Source organism: Scyliorhinus canicula, chromosome 2 (genome assembly GCF_902713615.1).
Source record: "Scyliorhinus canicula chromosome 2, sScyCan1.1, whole genome shotgun sequence".
Classification (NCBI taxonomy): Eukaryota; Metazoa; Chordata; class Chondrichthyes; order Carcharhiniformes; family Scyliorhinidae; genus Scyliorhinus; species Scyliorhinus canicula.
The window spans coordinates 149,950,932-149,965,170 of NC_052147.1; the positions used below are offsets into that span (position 1 = coordinate 149,950,932).

The 14,239-nt window shown below is 45.2% G+C and overlaps 1 protein-coding gene across 3 annotated transcripts in view; it reads left to right on the top strand.

Moving 5' to 3' along the window:
* The window catches only part of LOC119959312 (disco-interacting protein 2 homolog A-like), a 304,446-nt gene that overhangs the window by 277,020 nt on the left and 13,187 nt on the right, over positions 1-14,239 (top strand). For 2 of the 3 annotated variants that reach the window (XM_038787623.1, XM_038787638.1), the window contains exons 31-35: positions 110-278; positions 2,544-2,714; positions 4,321-4,350; positions 6,158-6,219; positions 12,160-12,217. In XM_038787623.1, coding sequence (XP_038643551.1) covers positions 110-278; positions 2,544-2,714; positions 4,321-4,350; positions 6,158-6,219; positions 12,160-12,217 — 490 coding nt within the window. The remainder of the gene's footprint in view (positions 1-109; positions 279-2,543; positions 2,715-4,320; positions 4,351-6,157; positions 6,220-12,159; positions 12,218-14,239) is intronic. The other variant, XM_038787632.1, reaches the window with a different exon arrangement.

Consider the following 14,239-nt stretch of genomic DNA (forward strand, 5'->3'; position numbering starts at 1 on the left):
TGTAAATGCTCAGCGTAATTTTGTAAATGCTCAGCATAACGTTGTACTATGGGAGACACCAGGTGTGCATTTTCATAATGGTTCAGCTTCTATTTTTCTCTGTTCCCAGTGTTTATTCGGGTCATCAGTCCATCCTGGTCCCTCCACTTGAATTAGAGAGTAATGTCTCCCTCTGGCTGTCTGCAGTCAGTCAGTACAAAGTGCGTGTAACTTTCTGTTCCTACTCTGTCATGGAGATGTGCACCAAAGGCCTTGGTGTGCAAACCGATGCGCTGAAGGTAAGAGTCAATGGTGTATTTGGAATTTACCTAGGGAATTATGCCATGCAAATGGGTCACCTATTTTTCATTTCTTTATCCTTTCGAGGGGTGTGGGTGCCAATGGCAAGATATTTGTTGTCCATCCCTAATTGCCCTTGAATTGAGTGGCTCAGCAAGCCATTTCAGAGGGCAGTTAAGAGTCAATCACATTGCTGTGGGCTTGGAGTCACATAGAAGCATGAAAAAGATATGGCACAGAAAGAGGCCGTTCTAAGGAAAACAACCCCATCTTGCCAATTCTTTCATCCTAGCTGCAATTTTCAAGCCCTGGCAACATTCTTGTAAATCTCTCCTGCACTCTCTCCAGAGCAATTATGTCCTTCCTGTAAGTGGTGACCAGAACTGTACGCAAAATGCCAACTGTGGCTGAACCAGCATTTTGTGCATGTGGGCCAGACTGGGTATGGATAGCAGATTTCCCTTCCGAATGGACATTAATGAATCAGCTAGGTTTCTTTTTCACCACAATTGATGATTCATGACATGGTCACCGTTATTGAGACTAGGGCTGGGTATTTCCGGCTGTGTTGTGCTCTCACTTGAGCGCAATGTGGCGGAGAATGCTTGGGAAAGCCCTCCTGTGAGCCTCCCGACAGCTTCCGCACCCCTGACATTCTCCGGAGCCCCGTGAGATGATGGGAGCCGGTACCCTGTCCCAAATGGGCGTGACCGAATGACCCTCGCAGAAGTAGTTTGGAGACCTACTTACGACATACCTGCTTGGGATCCACTGGCCTCCCTTGATTCCCCGGCCTCCCCAGCCAGGCTGCAGACGTGGACAAGGGGGTCTCCTGGGCCATCGGAAACCCATGGGTGGTCAGGGTAAGTACAGGATGGCTCCCTGGCCCTCCCCTGGAACACGTGCACGCCTTGGCACTGTCCAGCTGGCATCTTGGCACTGCCACCCTGGCACTGCCAAGGTGCCCAGAAGCAACTACCAAGCTGGCAGGGGCACTGCCCAGGTGCCAGGATGGCACTGCCGGAGGTTAGCGAGCCATGCCCATGAAATGAGGGTGGAGGGGGGTTTGAAGGGTGGGGGAGTACAGGGCAGGTAAGTAGAGGCCTTTGGGGGGATGGAGGGGGTGATGTGTGGGGGGTCCTGGAAAGGAGGGGTTGCTATAAGGGGGCTTTGGGGGGGGCGTGGGGGATCCCAGAGCAGGGTGTCCTCACTTAGGTAGTGTGCATGCGTGTAGGAGGTGATATTGCCTATGGGTGGAGGGCGTGGGGGACGCAGAAACTCACTTAGAGATCAGGGCAGCCTTTCAAAATGGCAACTCAATCTCAGAGTTCAGCTCCCCGGTGCTAAAAAAAATTCTACGTGTAGCCTAAGCCGGTGAGAAACTCCACTAGGCTCAAAATGAATAGCGGTGGGGAACTCGCCAGCAAAACACCCTGAAAAATCCGCCACAAATGAAATAAATGTTTTGGGAGAATCGGGCCCTAGCTCTCAATTGCAGATTTTAGTAATCAAATTTAAATTCCACCAGCTGCCGTGGTGGGATTTGAATCCAGGTTGCCGGGGCATTAGCCTGGGCCTCTGGATTACTAGTCTAACGACATAACCACAAAACCGCCAACTCCCCTGTTTGAAGATGCTTTGGCAACTTGATGGTAACTTTTTTTTTCTCCAAATCATGTATGTCCTTAGCATGGTTCAGACACTTTAAATTTAGCGGTACACCTTGTGATGCAGTGCCATTTATAAAAAATAAATTTTGAGTACCCAATTCATTTTTAACAATTCAGGGACATTTTTAGCGTGGCCAATCCACCTACCCTGCACATCTTGATGGTAACTTTTTTTTTCTCCAAATCATGTATGTCCTTAGCATGGTTCAGACACTTTAAATTTAGCGGTACACCTTGTGATGCAGTGCCATTTATAAAAAATAAATTTTGAGTACCCAATTCATTTTTAACAATTCAGGGACATTTTTAGCGTGGCCAATCCACCTACCCTGCACATCTTTGGATTGTGGGGGCTAAACCCATGCAAACACGGAGAATGTGCAAACTCCACACGGTCATTGACCCAGGGCCGGGAATGACCTGGGACCTCAGCGTCGTGAGGCAGCAATGCTAACCACTGCACCACTGTGCAGCCCATGAAGTACCATATTAAACTATTTTGGCTTCTGTTTTTAAAACTCAAGGAATGGTATCCTTTTGTCTTTGTCATTACGTGCACTGGGGTCTAATTCTCAACATATTTTCTTTCTTCAGGCGAAAGGTGTGAACCTGTCCTGTGTTCGGACATGTATGGTGGTCGCAGAGGAGCGTCCACGAATAGCGCTTACACAATCCTTTTCCAAGTTGTTTAAGGACCTTGGGCTATCCCTGAGGGCTGTCAGTACAACCTTTGGCTGCAGGGTCAATGTGGCCATCTGCTTACAGGTTAGAATTTCACCCTGTAAATTAAATGTATGCATTGGAATAGCCTTTCCTTTCATTGAGCTGTAATCCTCTCTTTGCCTGTACTTTAGGCCCAGTCTCCTACTTACTGAGGAGTGCCCACCCACCCCAAGCTCCACTGTTGCCATTAGAATGGTCAAAATTGCGAGCCTGACAGTGGTGTCTAGAACTATGTAACCAGTCAGTCATGAGGGATAAATCTGTATCAGAACTGTGTTTGCACTGTAGGGGATATCAGCCATCTCTGATCTGACCGACCCAAAGCTGTGTTGTTTTCTGGGTGTCTGTCCAATGAAAAATGGTCCTTACAACAATGCCGTTGCACCTCACAAAAAATTGGAATGATCAAGTCAACACCATGACGAAGTGATTTTAGTTAAGGGAGACATTTAGCATTTTGGTGGCCCACCCCTGTTTAGCAATATTCTGGAGGAAAATCCCAAATTTGCATTCTTAGATGGCGTTAGACTTTGACGGTTGTAAATTGAAAATGTGAACAGTGTTGGAAGAACCGATAGACTTATTTTGTGATCTATGAAACAGTTGTAGCCTTTGTGTCTTTCTGAATGCTTTCTTGAGATGCCATGTATTAAAGCACAGTAAGAAGTCTTACAACACCAGGTTAAAGTCCAACAGGTTTGTTTCAAACACGAGCTTTCGGAGCACGGCTCCTTCTTCAGGTGAATGGAAAGGCTTGTTCCAGAAATGTTTATATAGACACAGTCAGAGATGCCCCGGAATGCGAGCACCTGCAGGCAATCAAATCATCAAAGATGCAGAGAGAGAGGTAACTCCAGGTTAAAGAGGTGTGAATTGTCCCAAGCCAGTTCAGTCGGTAGGCCTCTGCAAGTCCAGGCTTGTTGGTGGGGGCCGAATGTAATGCGACATGAATCCCAGATCCCGGTTGAGTCCGCATTCATGCGTGCGGAACTTAGCTATAAGTTACTATAAGCTACTTATAGCTAAGTTCCGCACGCATGAATGCGGACTCAACCGGGATCTGGGATTCATGTCGCATTACATTCGGCCCCCACCAACAAGCCTGGACTTGCAGAGGCCTACCGACTGAACTGGCTTGGGACAATTCACACCTCTTTAACCTGGAGTTACCTCTCTCTCTGCATCTTTGATGATTTGATTGCCTGCAGGTGCTCGCATTCCGGGGCATCTCTGACTGTGTCTATATAAACATTTCTGGAACAAGCCTTTCCATTCACCTGAAGAAGGAGCCGTGCTCCGAAAGCTCGTGTTTGAAACAAACCTGTTGGACTTTAACCTGGTGTTGTAAGACTTCTTACTGTGCTCACCCCAGTCCAACGCCGGCATCTCCACATCATGTATTAAAGCAGCATCACAATTAAATAATGGCTGTGCTTTTGTATATATTGTCCTGAGATCCTTGTATTAAGGCTTCAGAGTGACTTTGCTAAATGGCTGTTCCAGTGTCTCCAGTAACTGTTTTGCTGTTTCTGTTTGTCTCTTGTCTCTTGCTTATGCTTCTCTCTCTTTAAATCTGGCTGTCCCTTCCTCTCTCTGGGCTGACCTGTGTCATCTCCATTCCTCGCTTCCTCCTCCCTCGCACTCTCAGCCACACAGGCTGGGCAAGCTGGCTGAGCAGGTAGAGTAATTTGTGTTTTATTTTGCCCCAGGTCCTTTCCGTGGCCAACTTTATCTTAAACTGACAAGAGCTTAAAAGCGATAAATGTATTTAAATATCTGGGGGGGGGGGAAATCAGAAATAATTAAGTGAAATTTCACGTGAAAATGATTTGGATTATGAATATAGTTTAATAGCACAGATATAGTGACATTGGGTTAATTTTGTTTGCATAGACTTAACATAGTTAAGGTACAACCTATTAATGCTACACTTGATCACAATTCTTATTCTACTGTTTGAATGAAGTTTCAGGCCAGATGCCAATGTTTCAGTAAACAACCCACTATCTTGTTATCCAAGCATTTCCACTGATGAGTACTAGATATTGTAGCATAGTTTACTACCTTAAAATATCTTCTCTCAGCACTTTGTCATGGTTATTACTGGACACTGAAGTAGCTATATCACAAAAATACACTTGTGCAAAGTAGGGTTCCAGCAGAGCTGGGGCAAGTAGCAAGCATTTCAGATATCCAGCATTCACAGTATTCTACTATTGGCTTTGTGATCTAGGGTTAGTATTGTTCTGGAGCGTGAATACAAACCCCACTCCACGTGCCATGAAACAAATGTGGCCAGAAGGATAGATGGACATCATTTTCCTTGGACTTGATTAGTAATAACCTTTATTAGTGTCACAAGTAGGCTTACATTAATACTGCAATGAAGTTACTGTGAAAATCCCCAATCGCCACACTATGGCACCTGCGGGTGCACTAAGGGAGAATTCAGAATGTCCAATTCACCTAACAGCACGTCTTTCAGGACTTGTGGGAGGTAACCAAATCACCCGGAGGAAACCCACGCAGACACACGGAGAATGTGCAAACTCCGCTCAGACAGTGACCCAAGCCGGGAATCGAATTCGGGTCCTGGAGCTGTGAAGCAACATTTCTAACCACTGTGCTCTCCCCCCCCCCCCCCCCCCCCCCTTAATTTGAATATTCAGAATGTCCTGATACTATGTCCCACTTGATTTTCAATTCCACTTGTAGAGCGAGTTATGACAAATCCTCTTAGATCAGATAAAAATTATTATTTTCAACCACAAGTTTCATGGCGACCTGTGGTAAACATTTCAGTCCCACTTTTATGTACAACACTATTAGCTCAGAAGTGTGTTGCACTTTGTGATTAGACCCGCAATAATATCTACTTCCAGGTTCCGGTTAAGTTTCCCGCTGAAATATTACCAGTGGTGTCTGTGCCTATCTCTCTTACACTTTTCTTCCTCTTTAATTGATTCTTCAGGACTGTTTTTCCACTGATATAAGTTAGTTTCTGTTTACCCTGATTTCCAAATAACATTCTAGCCTATGCACTGCAAGGTGCTAGATCCCTCCTGCTATATAACAACATTCATTCTTACCCATTTTCAAGCAAGGAAACACAAAAGGAAATGTTAGCTAGAGGCTAGCTCAAGAGAGTTGATTGCATTTGCTGTTCAAGGAACAATTTCAAAATTGCCAAAGCGATTTGTAATCCTCGATGTGTAATCTGTTTTGATAGCACCTCTAATGTTGAATGTGTAATTATGCTTTTAAGGCTGTATAACCCTGAAAGTATAAATAGTGCTCTGTAATTTTGAATGTTTTGTGGTGAAAGCTATTTCTAATATCTGTAGGTTTGGCAGGACACCATGTTACAGCCTGATTCTGAGAAGTATTGTGAAGTTCCATTTATTTGAGCAACTTAAAGTAATAGCTACGTAACCTCCATTCTTCTGGCATTTCTGCTGTTAACGTCAATGTATTTGGTTTACCAGGGAACGTCTGGGCCAGATCCAACTACAGTCTTTGTGGATATGAGAGCCCTCCGGCATGACAGGTATGCCTGAGCCCTTTCCTTTGGACTTGTTTTTGTTGGCACCTTCTCGTACAGTTTTATTACCTGCTTACATCGCCTGTCTAGGTCCAGGGAAGGACGGAGTATCTAATTACTTCCTTTGCTTGACTGCATTTCCAAGATAGGGAATTTGCCATCAAGTGAATTGGCAGGCCAGGATTTTATGGCCTGTCCCGCCCAACGAGAATGTTCCAGTCTCACCGAAGTAAGCGGCAACTTAAATAGCTCGCCGCAGCCACCAGGATGAGACAGACCTTGGTAGGGCTGTAAAATCCTGGCCAACGTATTTACAGTGTAGATATGATTGGACCAATTGGTCTATGGTAATGGTTATGTGCCACCCGAGCCTCTTTTTACTTTTTAATGCCACCAGCATATCCTATTGCTTTCTCCCTCGTGGTTAGGCAAATTCCTCTTAAATACATCTCTACTATTCGCCTCAGTTACTCTTTGTGGTTGTGAGTTCCACACTTTCCTCATCCTCTGGGTAAAGAGGTTTCTCGTTCCTTCCTTCTCGAGGACCATCTTATATTTATGGCCCTCGTCCCGGTCTCGACTGCAAGCATGTGTCTGACCTATCGAACTCTTTCACAATCCTATATCTTGTGTGAGGTCAGCCCCTCAGTCTTCTTTTGCAACCTGTTAAGTCCATCTTCTTCCTACACAATATACTACCTTGCACCTCTCTATATTTAAGTTCACTTGCCATTGCATGTCCACTGGGCAAGTTTATTATCTGCTTGTATTTTGTCCTGGTCCTCGGTATTATCTATGCCTACTGCGGGCAGCATGGTGGTGAGTGGGCCAAAATGTGGCAGATGGAGTTTAACGTGGATAAGTGTGAGGTCATGCATTTTGGTTGAAAAAAACAGAAAGGCAACTTATTATCTGAATGGGGGGAGACTTCGGTGTGCTCCGATGCAGAGGGATCTGGGAGTCCTCGTGCATGTCACAGAAAACGAGCATGCAGGTGCAGCAGATAATAAGGAAAGCAAATGGAATGTTGGCATTTATAGCAAAAGGTATTGAGTATGGCTTGGGTCACTGTCTGTGCGGAGTCTGCACATCCTCCCCGTGTGTGCGTGGGTTTCCTCCGGGTGCTCCGGTTTCCTCCCACAGTCCAAAGATGTGCAGGTTAGGTGGATTGGCCATGATAAATTGCCCTTAGTGTCCAAAATTGCCCTTAGTGTTGGGTGGGTTGTGGGGTTACTGGGTTATGGGGATAGGGTGGAGGTGTTAACCTTGGGTAGGGTGCTCTTTCCAGGAGCCGGTGCAGACTCGATGGGCCGAATGGCCTCCTTCTGCACTGTAAATTCTATGTCTATGTCTATGAAGGTAAGGAAGTGTTGTTGCAACTATACAAGGCATTAGTAAGACTGCACCTGGAGTATTGTGCACAGTTTTGTTCCCTTTATTTGAGGAAAGGTGTAGTGACATTGGAGGCAGTTCAGAGGGGATTCACTAGATTGATTCCAGAGATAAAGGGTTTGTCATATGAGGAGAGATTGAACAGTTTAGGCCTATATTCTCTGTAGAGTTTGGAAGAATGAGGGGAGATCAAATCGAGATGTACAAGATAGTAAACGGTATGGATAAAGTAGACATGGAGCAGATGCTTCCTCTTGAGGGGAATTCTAAAACAAGAGGTCATAATCTTAGAATAAGAATAGCAAATTTAGAACATTTTTGAGGACAAAATACTTCTCCCAAAGGGTTGTGAATCTGTGGAATTTGCTACCTCAGAGTGTGGTGGATGCAGGGACAGTGAGTAAATTTAAGGAGTTAGACAGATTTTTAATTGGCAATGGGTTGAAGGGTTATGGAGAACGGGCAGGACAGTGAAGTTGAGGCCATGATGGGATCAGCCATGGTCACATTGAGGGTGTTTAGGTTCGGGAGGCTGAATTGCCTCCTCCTAGGTCGTGTGTTCTCAGGAGGAGATGCTCTGGCTGATTTTGCAATCCAGCTCTTGGTCTGTAGCATTGTAGGTAACAGATGAGGAACATATCAGCTATGATAGAATGGTGGAGCAGATTTGATGGGCCACATGGTCTAATTCTGCTCCTTTCTCTTATGAATTTATGTGCAGGCAAGCTCTTTTCTCCATTTAATATTATGTATCCTCTGGGAGCAAGCGATGCTGCAGTGTAGCGCAATCAGGTGAAAACTTGTTTATTGAACAAAAGCAAAATGCAATGGGTGCTGGAAACCTGAAATAAAAGTGTTTTAAAATCAGTACTGCTAAACATTCAGCAGGCCAGATAGTTTCTGTGCAAAGAGAAAGTGCTGCAGTCTCCGATCAATGACCACTCATCCAATTCAGGATTTGGAATTTAGCAATTTTTCAGCTTGACCTGGCAAAGGCAGAACAGGGGGAGTGGAGGAAGGAGAAAACAATAGGGCAAGGTCTGTGGCTGGGTGGAAGGCAGGAGTGACAAAAGGACTGATGGAAGTCAAATGGAAGTGGTGGAGTGGTGATGGAACAAGTAAGGAAACAAAAGATGAGTCCTGAGGAGGTTTAAGTGGTTACATCCACATAAAGTGGATGAATCCTCACTCCAAGCAGCAGCCTGCGCCTCCTCCACTCCCAGTAGCCCCAGTGCAACTTTTGTCAGCACCTCCTGGATCAGAAAATGGGAGCAATGGTTAAGATCTGGTTAGCATGATTGCTGACTTGTTAAAGTAGACTCAATGACTGAGATCTTACAGCCTCCTGTGGTGGATGCGACAAACCATTGGCTGCTGGCGAGAAATTCTGGTCCCTTCAAAGCCTGCAGAGCCTTACAAGGTTCACCCGCCCTGCTGCTGGGGAACTCACCATGGGTATCCACTGCAGCAGAACCGTAAGGTCCCACTGGCAGGAAGGGCTGGAAAATCCTGCCCAATATTGCTCATGTCCTGAAGTGAGCAAGAAATATAATTTGGTACTGATAAAAACCTCTTTGCATGTCAAAGGCAAATTTTACCTTCCTTCCTTCCTGGCACCTGCATGAAGTTCTCAAATGCATATTGTTCTAATCCAAGTCGGATTGCGATTTCTACATTTGTTTTTATAAATTTAGAGTACCCAATTCATCTTTTTTTCCAATTAAGGGGCAATTTACAATTTAGCGCGGCCAAACTACCTACTCTGCAAATCTTTGGGTTGTGGAGGTGAGACCCACCTAGGCACAGGGAGAATGTGAAAACTCCACACGGACAGCCACCCGGGACCGGGATAGAACCAGGGTCCTCAGTGCCGTGATGCAGCAGTGCTAACCACTGCGCCACTGTGCCGCCCTTGATTTCTACATTTAACATGCAATAAAACAGGAATCAGAACTTTACACACAGATTGAATTGAACTTAAATTTTCCTTTTGTTTTTCCAGCAGACCACAGGCCTCGTATTAGCCCTTGTGTTCTAAAGAGCATAGGAGCAGGAGGGGATCATGCAATCCCTCCAGCTTGCTCCGCCACTGATCACGGCCAATCCTTATCTCCACCTTCCCACCAACTCCCCAAATGCCTTGATTCCCCGAGAGACCAAAAATCTATTTATCTTGACGTTGAGTACTATCTACTCAAATGATGGCCTGACCACAACCCTCTGAGGCAGATAATTCCAAAGATTCACAATCTGCTTGAGTGAAGAAATTGCTCCTCATCTCAGTCCTGAATCAGTTAAGTCTGTTGCCTAAACATGGTCCCTTTAATGTATTTCAGTAGAACGATGTTGACATGAAATCAGCGATCGAGTCGGTCTTTGCCTTTATTCCAGCCTGCTCTAAATAGCAAATGAGGAGATTTGTCATCCTGGATCCACAGCTCTGATGGTGTCTCCAACACTGAATACCTAAGCACTGTTTTCTGAATGTATAAATAGAGCTTTGACAGCTCTATAATTTCAAATGTTCCATGGTGGGCTATTTCTGGTTTAGGTTGTTGATTAAATGGCATTAAAGCGCTAATTCTGAGAATCCTTGCTGTGTTCCTATTAATTGAATCATGTTCAAGTAATAACCAGTGTAATCCTATCCCTTCGCTGAAATCTCTTGAGACTGAAATTTTTTTTTCTTTTTTGTTTATAAATTTAGAGTACCCAATACATTTTTTCCAATTAAGGGATAACTTAGTGTGGCCAATCCACCTACCCTGCACATCTTTGGGTTGTGGGGGCGAAACTCACGCAAACCACGGGGAGAATGTGCAAACTCCACACACTGACTCAGAGCCAGGATCGAACCTGGGACCTCGGCGCCAATTGAGACAGCAGTGCTAACCACTGCGCCACGGTGCTGCCCTATCTGAGACTGAGATAATTGTGGAAAGATCTCCTAAAGTGCTTCCACCGCAAAACTCAGCAGCTACAGAGATATCAACATAAGAACCTCCATAAATTCCAAAAACCATGTGCTACAAATTGGAAAGTCTGCAATTTTCTCTCCCTCATCTCAATTTTGTACAAAAACTGCTTCTGTTAAAGAAATAGCCACATTCTGTGCAGCATACACACCAAATTGGTGGTGAATTTTGCTCATATTGTGGGCCGTCCCTGAAGTTTTTACCCTTATAGTCGGTTGGTAGTACAGAACTTGAGCATTGCTGAAAAAGGAGGCACGCTGTTGAAGCTTTCCATCTTGCACTCATTAGGACACATCAGCCAGAATACCAAATCTCAAAGGATACAACAATATATACTGCGTGAGGAAAGGGTGCTAATTGGTTGACTAGAGGACTCTGATTGGCAACAACAGCACCCGTTTCTCTTTTTTTCAGCAATGATCTTCCCTTCAGAAAGAATTGCAATTTTCTCATGAAATAAGAAAGGAAATTCTTTGTCTGGCTCCTTCATCACGCGAGATGCAACAAATATTCAATTTGGCCATCCATCCTAACAGATCTTTGTGTTGCTGCCAGGTTTTGTCTGATAATGCTCCTGTGAAACATGGCGGGCCATTTTTACTTTTTTTAAAATATAAATTTACAGTACCCAAATATTTTTTTCAATTAAGTGGCAATTTAGTGTATCCAATCCACCTAACCTGCACACCTTTGGATTGTGGGGGTAAGACCCATGCAGACACGGGGAGAATGTGCAAACTCCACACACAGGACCGGTATAGAAACCAAGTTCCCAGCGCCGTGAGGCAGCATTGCTAAGCACTGCGCCACCGCGCCACTCGGCGGGTCATTTGTACAATAACGGCCCAATAAGAATTGTTATATCAAGGCTTTTTCTTCTACCTACACAGAAAGTTAGTTTATTTCATGATTAAATCAAACATTCAACACAGTGTTAAATGGTGTCTTGTAAGATAGGGTCAAAAATGTGTTTTGGCTTCATCAATTTGTAGTGAGGAAACTGATAGTTTGTTCCACCAGAATATTACAGTGAATTCTCCTTGGAGTTACTTCATGGGAAATTCCTTCAGAAAGTTATTTTTTCTGTATCCCTTCAAGGGAAGATTTGTTTTTTTGATCTCTTATTTCCTGTTGTGAGTCTTGAGATAGAATTACAGCAGCCACTTCCATCAAGGTTGCGCTGCGATAGCTGCAGTTAGGATGCGGAGGATCATTCCTTTATTCAGCTTGACACTCAAACTTTGGGAATGTTTATGTTTGGTTGGTGTGACGGTGGAAGTGACCTGTAGGCTTGGGGATTATGCACCATAAGTGCAAGTGGTAGTGCAAAGTTCCAAAGACACGAGGCTGCCCATCGTTCCTCTCACTTGCACATGTTCTAAAACATATTCTAAAAACGATAGAGACTATTTCAAAACTCGTTCATTTTTAAAATGAAGCTACCACTCTGCCAGAATTTTGAACGTGGATAAGGTGGTGGGATTTATGCCCAATGAGCATCTGTGCACAAGCTTATGTTTTTAAACTCTACAAAATTTTCTGGTTTATTTTTTTTAAAGATTCATTTCTCTCGTTGTAGGGTACGTCTGGTGGAGAGAGGCTCCCCACATAGTCTTCCACTAATGGAGTCGGGAAAGGTAAGTGGATGAAGGACACGGGTGTGTGGGGGGAGGGGCTTTCAAAGAGCCTTCGGGAAAGTTGCTGATCAGCCAGGTGTCATTCGAGATTAAGTAGCATACCTCTAATTATATCACTCTCATTGGAACAAGAGGTGTGAAAGGAAATTTGGTATTTCTACCAAATTGCTGGCAAGCTTGCCTGAGGTTTTAATATTAGTAATCGCTTATTATCACAAGTAGGCTTCAATGAAGTTACTGTGAAAAGCCCCTAGTCGCCACATTCCTGCACCTGTTCAGGAGGCCGATATGGGAATTGAACCCGCGCTGCTGCCTTATTCTGGATTACAAAATTGGTGTCTGTAATACTGGAAAAAGTTACAATTTTCCTTCCATTTGCATCAGGAAATTAGATACCCAGCGTGAGAAAGAAACATGTAGAACCCTGGTACACAATGTTATGAATCGCTGAGGCATTCCGAGAAGCAATTCTGCAACTTCAACCCTAGGTTTCTTTTCCAAAAGCTGAGAATGAAGGAAAGACTGAAGGAGAGAAATGGTCCTCTGAGGCTCTCGAAAAGTTACAAGTTGGAGACTACATTGAGTCTGCAGTGTAGTATTGTGAAATATAGTGAGGAGGATGAGTACAAATGCTGAATTTACAGGCTAGGACGAATGGAGGCCACTTCGCATTTACCAAAACCAATAGCAGCTTGTCCACCTGCCAAAATACTTGTACTCATTATGTGGTTTTGTAAATGTTGTGAGCGAGATCTACCTACCATGCTGTGCTCCAAATGGGAGCACAACGTGGCCGATAGATGCTGGGTGAAGCCTCCCACGGGCTTCCCGGCAGCCACTATGCCTCGCAGGATCTACCCAAGTCCCACAAGGCGTCGAGATCAGGAACCCACATACAATGGACATGAACACGCTACGCTTGCGCGAGTATGCCTTAAACCTATACAGGACAGTTAAGAAGGGGTCTCTGGGAGGGTTGGGGAGGGGTGTCGGGTGGGGGTCCTGGAAGGGAAGAGCCTATAAGGCGGCGTGGGGGACCTCAAGACCTCGGGGATCCCATAGCAGGATATTCTCAATTGGGGGTGGGGCGGGGAGTAATGCCCATGTCGGTGGAAGGCACAACAGAAATTCATCCGAAGGAGGAGGAAACATGCTAAGGGGAGGACGAGGCATCCATGGCTGACGAGGGAAGTCAAGGACAGCATAAAAGAAAAAGCATAGAGCGGCATGTGGCGCAGTGGATAGCACTGGGTCTGCAGCGCTGAGGACCCGGGGTCACTGTCCGTGTGGAGTTTGCATATTCTCCCCATGTCTGCGTGGGTTTCACCCCCACAACCCAAAGATGTGCAGGGCAGGTGGATTGGCCACGCTAAATTGCCTGTTAATTGGTAAAAAATATATAATTAGGTAAAAAGCATACAAAGTGGCGATGATTAATGGGAAGCCAGAGGACTGGAAAGCCTTTAATAGTGAGCAGGGGACAACTAAAAAAAAAAAGCAATAGTGGGACTAGGCAGGGATGTCCTATGTCTGCGCCCCCCCCCCTCCCTCCCTCCCTCCCAACTGCTGTTTGCACTCACGATTGAGCCGTTGGCCATCGCGTTAAGAATTTCGGGGGTATGGAAAGGGATAGTGCCAGGAAGGATAGAGCATAGGGTGTCCTTATATGCTGATGATTTGTTGTTATACGTGTTGAAAGGGGGAATATTGGAGCTACTCCAGGTGTTTGGGTCTTTCTCGGGGTGCAAATTAAATCTGGACAAGAGTGAGTATTTTGTGGTGTCTCGGCCGGGGGGGGAGGGAGGGGGGGGGCATTACAGTACTTCTGAGGTTGTATAAGGCTCTGGTCCGTCTCCATCTGGAGTATTGTGAGCAGTTTTGGGCCCCGTATCTAAGGAAGGATGTGCTGGCCTTGGAAAGGGTCCAGAGGAGGTTCACAAGAATTATCCCTGGAATGAAGAGCCTGTCATCTGAGGAACAGTTGCGGTCTCTGGGTCTGTACTCGTTGGAGTTTATACTGCG